This window comes from Moschus berezovskii, chromosome 16, assembly GCF_049115385.1.
Source record: "Moschus berezovskii isolate FMDL1 chromosome 16, NW_MosBer_1.0, whole genome shotgun sequence".
Classification (NCBI taxonomy): domain Eukaryota; kingdom Metazoa; phylum Chordata; class Mammalia; order Artiodactyla; family Moschidae; genus Moschus; species Moschus berezovskii.
This window is the reverse complement of record NC_142475.1, coordinates 75173883-75186857: the sequence shown is the minus strand read 5'-3', so window position 1 is coordinate 75186857 and position 12975 is coordinate 75173883. Positions and strand designations below refer to the sequence as shown.

Sequence of the window (12975 nt, the reverse complement as noted above, 5' to 3'; positions counted from 1 at the left end):
TAACCAGCACTGGAGACACGCGTCAGAGTCAAGAATTTCCATTAAAATCAAACAACTAAGAGAGCAAAACACCCACCGAAAAAGAACTACTTTGAAATGCGATTGTTAGACAGCGCCATGTTAGTCAAGGGAAAAGGAATAAGGTGTATGATCTGAATAAAACATCATCTGAAGGTTAAGAAGTGTCTGACTACTATAGTCTGTGTACTTTTAGCAATGTCTGCAGAGGTTTCACTCAACCCCGAAGCTGGGAACTTCAGGAAACCCAGCACTGAATAACCATTTCCTTGTCAGCAATCTTTTCAAAAACCTGCCACTTCCCTAACACTGCAGGGTTTTGGTTTTGGTTTTGAGCGGGAGAAAGAAGAGATGAAACCAGCTACTACCACCCTCTTGGGCCAGACTAGCTAAGCCGTCCCTTTGCTTCTGTTTTGAGAAGGGCTGGAACAATTTCCCTTTTGAGAAAATCCCCGTGGATGGGTCTGGTGATTAAAGCTGAGCATGGTTTCAAGGGCATCATGAGATAATCCCATGGTCTTCAGGACTCAGCCCGTGGAGCTTTCTCTCTCGGGTCACAAGACTGTGGGCAGCTGGAGCTCTGAGCCGAGCAGGTCCCACGTGTATGGCCTAAGGAGCCTGGAGGTACCGGGGATCGAAGGTAGAACTGGAGATGACAAGCCCTCCAACCACTCCGCTCCCGAGGTCCACACAGGGTCGGAGTCCTGGGAGCCTGGGGGTCTGAGGCCGCTTTATGTGAAATGTACAACGTGGATAACTGGATGAAGGGACTCATTCTTTCTTCCCTTTCTAAATACCAGCCGTGAGAACAGGGTCAAGTTCATTTTACCACCTGGCACAGATGCTCTGTAAATGTCTGTCAAATAACTGAATAAAAATCCAGAATTGAATAAACAGAGCACCCTGCACAGAAGATCTGTATGTGGGGGTGGAAAACCAGGGAGGTTGGAAGTCATTCCTGGGACAGGCATAGGTGACACCGTTAACAGCAGCCACAGCCAGGACAGATCAACATGAAAACATGAATGGCTAAGAATCAGAGACCAACTTGGAAAACAGAGAAGAAAGAACATAATAGCAACAAATGCTGCCAAGTTGCATTAAATTACCAGAAACTAAAAGTGAGTTCATTTCCTTTACACAGTTAAAAATAAACACAACAACAAAAAGAGGTCTGTTTGTAGGAGAACCTCAGTGAGACAGTAAAACAGAATCATCTCTAAGCTGTTCAGGGTTCATAATTCGTCTCTTCTCTAGAACCTTCAGAAAACGGCTTAATCAAAAAAGAGAAACAGAAGGTGCTCATGTTGTTTATTCTCTTTACAAGATTTACCTGGAGAATCTGCCGTGGAGGCATTGTAACTGGAGGGCTGGGACAAGCTTTTAAACTTTGGGGTGATCCTTCGAGGATGGGGTGTCACAAAGAGCTGTCTGGGTGTCTGTCCAAACTCTAAGATCTGGGTGAGCATGGCGACCTTCTCGTCAGGATCCTCGATGCTTTAGGACAGAACACAAACCCTGTGGTGACCACTGGGGTCAAGCTCCCTGAGTGCATGCATTTCAAATAATTCAGATCAACAGGAGAGAAATTAACCCTCAAAGAGTAACAGCAACTATATGCTAGAACTGTCTAGACTGTATTGTTTATTTGTTGTTTAGTTGCTAAGTTGTGTCTGACTCTCTGTGACCCCATGGACTGCAGTCCACCAGGCTTCTCTGTCCATGGAATTCTCCAGGCAAGAATACTAGGGTGGGTAGCCATCCCCTCCTCCAGGGGATCTTCCTGACCCAGAGATGGAACCTGCATCTCCTGCGTTGGCATGTGGGTTCTTTACCACTGAGCCACCGGGCAAGGCCCCTAGGCCATATTACATGTCTTTAATTTCTGAGATTCAGTATTTTATATAAGGGTAAAAGCGGGCTATAATTGAATATTCCCATGCCTTTATATCCTCAGATAACTGCATTCATCATCTAGACAGCTCATTTATGGCTCAAGTAGAAAATTCCTTACAGACACGTAAATACCTGTTCAAGTCCACACCTCCTTCATAGGTCAGCGGATGAAACACTGGAAAAAGAGACACAAAAACACTACTGAAAGCTGTGCTGTTCTCTTCCAATTCACAATGCTCAGAATTTTAAAAACAACAAATTTTAACTTGTATTCAAAGAAACTGATTTTCACTTTGCAAAATATCCTCATACCACCCAGCCTGGGCCAACATCCATGAGGACTGTTGGTTTTCTGAGCTGCAGCCTAACTGGTGGTGAGACACTCTGTTATCTGGGTGTGTGTCTTGGTCGGCGCCTTCTCCTGGGGTGAACACAGAGCACCGTGTGTGGAGGACAAGCGAGGGGTCAAGCCACCTCCCGCCACCAGTGCCGAGGAGCCTGGAGGAGACGAGAGCTGACCGTGAAGAGGAGGGCTGCAGCCGGCTCCCGTCTGCTCAGGAACAGAGACGCCCCACGGCCCTTGTAGGAGCTGTTCAATCCTATCCTGACTGAGCTTTCGCAGAAACTACTGAATAGGATGGAGTGGACATGCTGAAGGTAGGAGACTTCAGCACTGACCCCTTGGATCACAGAGAGGTGAGTATTTTTAGACAAAAGCACTTCCTCCTCTTTCACTCAAGATCGAATCCGGGGTCTCTGAGCCAGGAGACCCCGTATGCTGAGACCAGATGCTTTGGCCAAGGAAACAAGCTGGGCTGTGCTGAGCCCATTGTGGGGGGTTAGATTTGGTTCCATCAAATGCTGCATGGAATTTCCGTGGCTGCTACACACCATTATGGGCTCCGACAGCATCCCGGCCCTGCTGCCTGTAGCCAAACACCAGGTCGATCCACTCGTGCAGGTGCTCGGACACGTGCTCACTCTCCAGCGCGGCTCTGCTCTTCCGGAGAAAGTCCTCTGGACCTAGGAGGAAGCTGCCGTCAGAGAACACTGGGCGGTGCCACCTGACTTCCTCCCATTCCTTTGTGTTTTCCTTTTGGCCAACCTGCAGGGCTTGCGGGATCTAGTTCCCCAACCAGGAACTGAACCCCGACCCCCTGCATTGGGAGTGTGCAGTCTTAACCACTGGACCACCAGGGACACCTCTCCCATTCCTTCTGTCTATCCACATGTCGACAGACACTGGGGCTTCCCAGGCGGACTGGCAGTAATGAACCCGCCTGCCAATGCAGGAGACACAGGTTCGATCCCTGAGTCAGGAAGATCCCCTGCAGGAGGAAAATGGCAACCCACTCCAGTATTCTCGCCTGAAGAATTCCATGGACAGAGGAGCCTGGTGGACTACAGTCCATGGGGTCGCAAACTAAGCAACTAAGCACGCACGCAGGCATACAGGCAGGGCTTCTGGGACAGGCCAGAGGGACATGTTCCTTAATGAGGCTCACCTACCCCCTCCATGATATAAAATATAAATCTGAGGTGGAGGAAGAGGCAAAAATCATTTTTACGTTTAGTTCTCTCAAGTACATAATAATGTTTTTACATCACAGTCTTACTTATAATTTGCAGTAAGATTTTTACCATATCCTCTAGACAGAGAATTCTCCTGTTGTTTTAAAAAATCTAAGCAACCAAATAACAATATTGAAATTTCATGACTAAGTGAAGGGTTTCCGATTTAACACTTCCCAGGTGGTACTCACTCCGTGCCCAAGGGGGTAGCTCTACGTCGTTAACCAGCTGCCCTCCTTGTCTCTTCCCCAAATCCAACTTCAGACTGTTGACTAAAAAGCTGACATCATCACCGTAGAATTCTGGGATCAGCTGAAAGTTTTGCGGAAGAAAGAAAAGAACAGCAGCAAACATTTTTAAGGCAGTTAGAAGCCACAAGCCCAGTGAATCATCAGCTTGGTAACTGCTTACCTCTTTAAAATCGGTTGCACCATACAAACAGTTTTTCCAAGTTTCTGCAATACTAAATATGAAAAAAAAATTCAACTGATTTTACATCCAGGGTATAGAAATAGTAACAGCAGCACTTCTAGGTACCAGGGTGCTATTCTACACTTTACCTAAGTCAGATCATTTCTCTTATTAATTCATAATTCCCAACATGAGTTCCCCCACCTCCCCTTTTACAGACAAGAAAACTCTGGGTCCACACAGGGTGTGAGCACAGGGTCAGGACATGGGCCTGGGGTTGGGGACATCTGCAAGTCTAAGGCAGGAGCCTCCCCCACACGTGGTCTCATTGAAGGGCCACTCAGGGCAGGTGCTTAAATGTGGAAAATGAGCACAATTATTTTAATAGCGCATTTCAAAAAGGGATTATAAATAGACATGTGCAGAGCTTAGAAAAAGACTGGAAAAGACACAGACCAAAAGATGAACAATGAGTTCTAGCTCAGTGTGGGTGGATGCCAAGTGAAGTTATTTTCTTCTTTATACTCTCTGCTTTTCATGGTAAGAAAATATTACTTTTGTAACTAAAAAATATTTAAAGACTCACAGGGAATTGTATTCAATTCATAGCAGGCTTATTTAGAATAATGAAATGTTGGAAACAGCCTAAATGTCCAACAACAAAGAAACAGTTAAAGTAAATTATGTCATACATTAGGAAGGGATACAGTCATTAAAAAAAAAAAACAATCACTGTTGTGCAGAACATCTAACAATATGGGGAAATTTTTAAGATCTAATACAAGGCTACAAAAGGTAGGACAAAAAACTATTTAAGATATGTTCTCACATTTACACACACACACACACAACTACACAAAGCCTAAGAGGAACAGATACAACATTACTGTGTGTGTGTCAGTCGCTCAGTTGTGTTCCACTCTTTGTGATCCCTTGGACTGTAACTTACCAGGTTCCTCTGTCCACTGCATTCTCCAGGCAAGAATACTGGAGTGGGTTGCCATTTCCTTCTCCAGGGATCTTCCCAAGCCACAGATCAAACCCAAGTCTCCCACACTGTTGACAGATTCTTTACCGTCTGAGCTACCTGGAAAGTCCAACCATTTATGTATATATAGAAAACTAAAATCCTTTACGTACTGGATAAAAGTTTATGGAATAAACAGAAGTGTTTTTAAACTTATCCTATGTATGTTTTCTTACATGTCCTTCCATTTTTGTTTATATCTAGTTTTTCCAGATAAACATAGCATGCATGTATAAATGAGAAAGTTTAAAAAGTAGAAAGTGAGGCACAGATGTCTAACCTGTTGAACATTCTGTCTGCGTTGTCGAACCTTCCATTCTGCAGGCACAGCATGTACTCTGGCGCTGGAGGGGGAGAAACCAGAGTTAGTAAGCTCACAGAACCACCACAGAACCCACATGGACATGCGTGTCCCCGGGAGTGACGACGAAGGTGCTCACCGATCCGGACCAGGTAGAAGAGCACGTAGCCCGGGGAGGAGTAGTGGCTGCCGTACATGAACCTGGGCTCTGGCATCTCCTGGTAGCGGGTCTGCAGCACAGGGAGAGGAGGCCTGTGAGGGCCGGCTGGGGAGGCAGTAACTGATCCGGGAGCAAAGCCTAAGGAAACCATGACCTGATCACATCCTAGCCCCTAGTTTCTCTCTTAAACAGGAAAAGGAGCAGATAAAAATGGGGGGGAAACTGAAGAAACACAGCATTCTTGCAACAAGCATCTTGGTCTCCTTGGCTCAGTGCTAACAATGTCTGCTGGGGTGGGAGTGAGAAGAAGAAATTTTACCTATCTTTTGTGCCATTTGCCAAAGGCTAACTTTGTCGTGAAAGTAAATTGGCAAACCTGTGATGAGCTCAGCTCCTACTGACTGAACTGTAGGCAAATGATAAGCAGCTAAGTTCCTAGGGGAAGGAAGGCAGAGGGCAGAGGTGGGTAAAGAATATGCTCAGAGCCTTTGGTCTCTTCAGATACACCTCCACCAAGTTTTGGGGAAATGAGTGTCAGGAGCTGTAAAAAGACAGGCCACAGCTCCTGGGTTGCTTAGAAACCAGGAATCCCCGGGTCCACGTACCAGCAGCCTCTCCAGACGCTCCTGGTTGAGGGCCCCTACTGGCTTACTGAGATCCCGGAAGGTCTCTGGATTCGACAGATCTGCAAAAGAAATAGATTGTCAAAAATTAATTAAAATGAAGGATGCAACTAGAGATGATCAACTAAATGAAGTAAGTCAGAAAGAAAAAGACAAATACTGTATATCATATCACGCAAATGTAGAATCTAAAATATGGCACAAATGAACCTATCTACAAAATAGAAACAGACTCATGGGCACAGAGAACAGACTCGTAGTTGCCAAGGGGATGGTGGAGGCGAGAGGGATGAGCGGCTGCTGGGGGTTAGCAGATGCCAACTGTTACATTTAGAATGGAAAAGCAACAAGGTCCTACTGTACACTGCAGGGAACTATATTCAAAATCCAGGGATAAACCATAATGGAAAAGAATATAAAAAAAATACTGTCTATATGTGTAAACTGAGTCACTTTGCTGTACAGCAGAGATTGGCGCAACACTGTGAACCAACTATAATTCAATAAAAAAAAGAAACAAGAAAGCCGGCAAGCTTAAACTTAATAACATTACCCCCGAACTGATTCACATGCACATTTACTTCCAAATAATAAGCAGCTTTCTAAAAGCTGGAAAGATCCATTAGAATTACAGTATTTCTGGTGGTTATTTATATATAAAAGTTAGATCTTTTGAGTGTTTAGTTAGTTATAGCCACTCAAGAATAAAATCTAATTTGAAAATGTTCAGAATATTGATTTTTAAAACAAGACCTACTGATTAAGAAAAATTATATTCCGAGTAAAATGACAGCAAAAAGTAAACAAATTTCAAAACACATTATTCTATCAAAACTTACTTTTTAGGTTTGAGTTACGGTGAATATTATCCTATGATAATAGCATAACTGGAGAAGTGGGGACCTGAAAATTATCAGATAAATAATATTCCTAGAAAATCTGTCACCTCTTTCAAGTAAAAGGGAGCAATCAGTGAACTGTCAAAAGTTATTTAATGTTCACAATATCTAATTTTAAGCCATTATAAAATTACAATGCAATCACAATAATTTTGGTAAAATAATTTGAGAGAAAGAAATAAACCACAAAGTGGTTCTCTCTCAGTAATGTGATTACTGATGATTCTTATTTCCTTGAGTATTTCAGTACTTTCTAAGTGCTCTACATGAGTCTGAGTAAATTCTGGGAGTTGGTGATGGACAGGGAGGCCTGGCGTGCTGCAGTCCATGGGGTCTCAAAGAGTCGGACACGACTGAGCGACTGAACTGAAGTGCTCTATAATGAACAGTTATTACTTTTGATAATCACATTTTGGAATATGAATTGACAGTTAATATGATAAACCTGAGATGTGATTTTCCAAGTGAACTCTTCAGTATTTGAACACAATACTTGTTGGTAATTATGGTAATACTGGCTAAAGATCACATGTGTGTTTTCTGGGTATGGCTTTCAAGACGTATGTGAGTAGTTTCTTTAGGATTAAAAAAAATTCAGAGACAGCAGAGAGAACATACAGAACACACGTAATTCACGTAACTCGTGTTATCCAGCATCATGGCACAGAAACTGGCCATCTAGAGTCACGAGATGGAATGGGTTTTATTCTGCTCACGAATCACAATATGGTTCTAGAATGGGGCGAGCTCTTTGCTCTGAAAGCCCGGCCCACGCACGCACCCAGCTCGGAGCTGCTGTAGTCACCGATGACCCAGGGGAACACGGGGTACTGTGAGAGGTCGCTGCAGCTGCGGTCGGCCAGCGAGTTGAGGTGCAGCAGGTACTGGTAGTTGGACAGGAGGCCGCGCTGCCACTGCAGCGTGTAGCCCTCGGCCGTGCGCTCCGGCACGTGGTGCTCTGCGGGGACAGGGGGACAGGCCCGGTCACACCACGCTCAGCGCACGTGGGCCATGGCTGCTTAGCAAGTGACGGTCCCACAGGGACTTGCAGTGTAGATCCTTCAACCCACTGCCGAACAGCACATTTCAAAAAAAGAAAAGCAGGCTAATCTGTTTTCACAAAAGAGTTATCTGGTCAAGGAGGAGCATCTCTTAAGATCCAGGAGGGAAAATGATCAAATATGTGATATGAAACATCATATGATAGAAAACATATTGTATCTATTAAATATATAAAACATCATATCTGTGAGAGATATGACAGACATATCACATCTATAAAATATAGGTTATAAAACATCATATCTATTAAATAGATATGATATAAAACAACATGAAAATATAAAGCAAATACATCAATATTACATGGCAATATATAATGTTTACTATATTTATCTATAGTCTACAATATGTATTTACTAACAAAGAATCGTTCCCAGTGTGCTTGAATTTCAATGCCTTTAAGAAGCCATTACCATTTGAAAAAGCTCATTTCCTACGAAATCAAAATAAACCCATCTTTTCTTTCTCTTTTAGATCTGGAAGACAGGCACACGGCTGATTTGTCAGTGACTATGTATTATTTATGCAAGTGAGGAATACGGAAGAGAATAGAAACTGCGGAAGGAGAAATCAGGTGTCTGTCAGGAGGACATGATTTCTCAACTAGAAGGCCCAGACAGACCACCTGGAAATAACCTCAGAAAAGAAGGAAAACACAGATTGTGCGACTCCAGTGAGAACCTTCCTGCGAAATGAGTCCACTTTTCGACTATGTTTAGAAAATTCTGCTTTCATTTATTGGCAGCATGAAACAACTTTCCTCATTTGCTGATTCAGTATTTATTCTTATATACTTTGCCAAGTTTCCTCCCTAACTAGCTACTGGGAAAAGGCTTTAAAAAAAAAAAATCAGAACACTTATCCTCTGATTTTCCATTCTTAGAACATCACAGAGAAAGTCTGAACAATCTCAGGAATAAACTCGGAAAGGACACTACACAGAAGCAGACTTTCTAGACCATGGTGGGTTTAAGATTTTAGGACTCACTATGAGAGTTGAGTTTTTGTTGCAATCTTGTTACAGTTAGAAAAATTAAATGAAAAAATTAACTTGGGAGGCAGGAGATAACAGTAAACCTGCAGCAAAGCTACAGTTGTGGACTGAGTTAAACTGAATAGCTTAATCTGAGAATGAACAAACATGAGCTTTAGTAAAGTTCACTTATAAACTTTAAAATATGTTCTTCATATGAGAACAAACTATTCCTCCTTGAGAGAAAATTAACTCACTACTTCATAAATGGGTTCACTGCACACTGGAACAGCAAACAAAATTGAGATGGTATTAATAAAATTCCAACACGTACTTAAACTCATCCCATTCTAGTCATCTGACAACTCTGAAAACAAGAATAACTTAATTCAACCATACAACTTTTCAAAAAGGAAAATATTGACAAAAGTGGGAAAATTCACATTTCCATGGAAGACTGAGGAAGCAGTATTTAGAAGCAACCTGAGCTCCAACCATTACCCCACGGTTTCACACGAAGAAGCCCAGTCCTGGCATTCATAAATTAACATAAGACAGGACTGGACATAAAAAATGATCACGTGTATTCTTTATAATCCATTCAACTTGGGTGTCGTTAAGATACAGAAAAACATATAAATACATTCACCAACAGTTTTTAAAACACAGAATTTGAGTGAACTATTACGAAATTTCATTTATATTTCCCTTCGTTTCTAAAAAGGCACTCTGCTAATGATGGTTACCGATGAGAACAGATAAATGGAACCCTGGAGAGGTGACAGTGGATACTGTTGAACCACCTCCACGTGAACAGATACAAGGATGGGTGAGCACCAAACCTAGATATGTAGCGATGTAAAAATAGAGGTCGTCTCGGTCCTGACGTTCATAGAACTTCAGGTAGATGTCGGAACACAGGTCATCTTCTGTGCAAAACACTTCCAAGCCCTACAAATCCAGGGAGGATAGAACAAATGGCACCTCAATGTGAATGACTCAAGTACAAAAGCCTTTCGAGTCAACACTTGCGTTCTTTGTTTGTAGGTCTCATATGCATTATTCCCCAGCTATTCATTTAATTTATATAACATGAGAACAAGACATGTACTTCAGCTAAACTTTATAAAATCCCTTTTAGTGCTGAGTATTTTTATTGGTAATCACATTTGTGAATTTGTGCTGAATCAAAATTGGCAATTTGTGTCTTCACATATGTTTTTCAAACACAAATGTTTAGCTTTCCTTTATAAATTCAATCATAATTCTGATTTTATATCTAGAATTCTCATGCATACTTTATATACTTTTAAGTACATTTTTATGTGCCCCTAAATATATGTAGCATTTTTGTATATTAAAAAATATATACTTTTCTGATTAGGTTTTTGTGATTTGTGTATGTTGATTTATACATGGTTGGTTTATATTTTAATGACTACATAATATTTCACTGAATGAATATAATTCACTTTGTGTGCTCTGTCGTATCTGATTCTTTGTGATCCCATGGACTGTAGCCCACCAGGCTCCTCTGTTAATGGAATTTTCCAGGCAAGAATACTGGAATGGGTTGCCATTTCCTTCTCCAGGAGATCTTCCCGACCCAGGGATCACACCCGTCTCTCCTGTACATCCTGCATTGGCAGACAGAGTCTTTACCACAAGTGCCACATGGGAAACTGATAAATTACTTTAGTGATCCTCTTATTGATGAAAAACGAATTCAACCATAACTATGTCAATTTAATAAACTGATAATTGAGCTGATTCAAATAGGAGCTTGCAATTATTCTTAAGAAAACTGCTGAGCTGTAAAGCCGACGTCTTGGTGGGGCTGAGATGGGACAGTAACAGACAGGATGAGAACAGAGTGCTGTCCTAGGTTCAAACACAGGCTTTCACGTTACGAGTTAACTCCTGGAGCCTCAATTTCCTTGCAAAATAGGGGACCTTGTAACCTCAGAGCGGCTGTGCTGGTGAACGGATATTGTGCATAAACTGCCCAGTACACACAAAGGACTTAATCAACGCCAATTTCTTCTCTCTTTAGGACTATATTTCTGTATTTTAAACGTTTCCCTAATCCTCTATTGGTACTGAAAATGGAGAATCACCTTCTATGTAAGAGAGGCAGGAAAACAGTTAAATTTCATAAAGATAAAACACCAAAACAAGCTGCTTCAATATCCACAATGCTTTTGTAATGCCACCAACCCACCGGTTAATCTTCAAAGAAGAACAAATACATTGACATTGACATCCAATGACAAGTCTTCGGAGTCAAACCCTCTGTGGGGACTGGTTTCTAGATTATAAGTGTGTGACTCACAGGAGGGTGGACTTGGGCTTATCCCTGAGATAAGAGGCATGGCAGGCAGGACAGCCCTGGTGGTTGAAATGGTTATCTTATCCCTTTCTCAATCTCACCAGGCCTGGAGGCAGAAGTAATCTAAGTTCACAGTGACTATGCTACAGTTCCACTGAGTGTTGACACTGTATGAGCTTCTAAGTTCTGCCGGGAGACCTTGCTGGGCTGTAACAGGGTGGCGGCAAGGAGCCTGGGCCTGTTCTGCATGTGTCACCAGCACAAACCCAGAGCCCTGGGGAGGGAGAAACCAAGAGTGTTCGAGCCCTCTTGCTCTGGGAGCCACGAACATGTTCCCCGCAGCCCTCCCACCTACCAAAAGAGCTGCTCCTTTAAAAACTGCCAGCTCACCCAGAAGGAGGAGTCATGAGACTCAGCCCATCTGCTTACAACACAACATGCCTGCACTTTCCAGAGTGGCCCCGGGTGCTTTAAGTCAATGAACCACTGACCAACCTGAAGACGAGACACCCATCCTCCATGGGAACTCACCAGAGGCATGAGGCCATGTCTCCTCTTGTAAATACGGCGGATGTCCTGGAGCATTATCTGGACCACGGGTTTCTTTAAAAGTAGAGAGAGAGAGGATGAGCTGGTTGGATGGCATCACTGCCTCAATGGACATGACTCTGAGCAAACTCGGGGAGATGGTGAAGGACAGGGAAGCCTGGCGTGCTGCAGTCCATAGGGTCACAGAGAGTCAGACACGACTGAACAACAAATGAGAGATCTCAAACTGCAACATTCTGATGCAATTAGGAGCTGCCCTTCAGTATCAGAAAGGGAAAGATGAGCCCATCTTAACTTCCCAACAGGTCACAAGTGAACAGCCAGAAAGGGGGCTCTTAGGACAGGGCACATCCCACTCCAGTGCCAGCCTGCCCTTTCCACTGGCTCTGTGACCGTGGACATGTCCCTCTACCCACTCCGCTTTAGTACTCAACTTCTCAGAATGATGATGCACCCATATTTTTTTTTTTTTTGATGTGGGCCATTTTTAAAGTCTCCATTGAATTTGTTACGATACTGCTTCTGTTTTACATTTCAGTTTTTTGGCAGCGAGGCACATGGGATCTTACAGCTCCCCGTCCAGAGAATGAACCCATACTCCCTGCACTGGAAGCTGAAGTCTCAACCACTGGACCACCAGGGGATCCCTAGGCATCTACCTTTTAGGTTTTTGGAAAGTTGTTGAGTGATAAAGAGCATTAAAGGACTGGTGTATAAAACCTCACAGGAATTTTGCTTTTTATAGACCTATAGTTTGCTCAGAAACTAATATGCATCTTTTTTAGAGTCCTGTCTTTTATCTCCTTAAACTACAGTGTTGTTGTTCAGGTGTTAAGCCATGTCCGACTCTTTGCGACCCTATGGACTGTAGCCTGCCAAGCATCTATGTCCATGGGATTTCCCAGGCAAGAACACTGGAGGGGGTTGCCATTTCTTCCTTCAGGGGCTCTTTCTGACCCAGGGATCGAACCTGTGTCTCCTGCACTAGCAGGGCGGGTTGTTTACAACTGAGTCATCAGGGAAGCCCAAACCTCAGTGTAATAAAGCTCATAAACTACAGTATAAACTAGAGCCTCTACACTTTATGAGGAGGGAAATTTTCTTGCTTCTCTGGAGCCTTGAAATGTTAGTAAGAGAGGAACAAGGTTACAAAAG

At 43.0% G+C, this 12975-nt stretch overlaps 1 protein-coding gene across 3 annotated transcripts in view; it reads right to left on the bottom strand.

Moving 5' to 3' along the window:
* The window catches only part of NSMAF (neutral sphingomyelinase activation associated factor), a 63775-nt gene that overhangs the window by 10827 nt on the left and 39973 nt on the right, over positions 1-12975 (bottom strand). For all 3 annotated transcript variants that reach the window (XM_055432731.2, XM_088844459.1, XM_088844460.1), the window contains exons 11-21: positions 11803-11874; positions 9785-9893; positions 7689-7865; positions 5991-6070; positions 5365-5455; positions 5205-5268; positions 3898-3949; positions 3678-3798; positions 2806-2937; positions 2047-2089; positions 1352-1515 (exon numbers count right to left, since the gene is read on the bottom strand). In XM_055432731.2, coding sequence (XP_055288706.2) covers positions 1352-1515; positions 2047-2089; positions 2806-2937; positions 3678-3798; positions 3898-3949; positions 5205-5268; positions 5365-5455; positions 5991-6070; positions 7689-7865; positions 9785-9893; positions 11803-11874 — 1105 coding nt within the window. The remainder of the gene's footprint in view (positions 1-1351; positions 1516-2046; positions 2090-2805; positions 2938-3677; positions 3799-3897; positions 3950-5204; positions 5269-5364; positions 5456-5990; positions 6071-7688; positions 7866-9784; positions 9894-11802; positions 11875-12975) is intronic.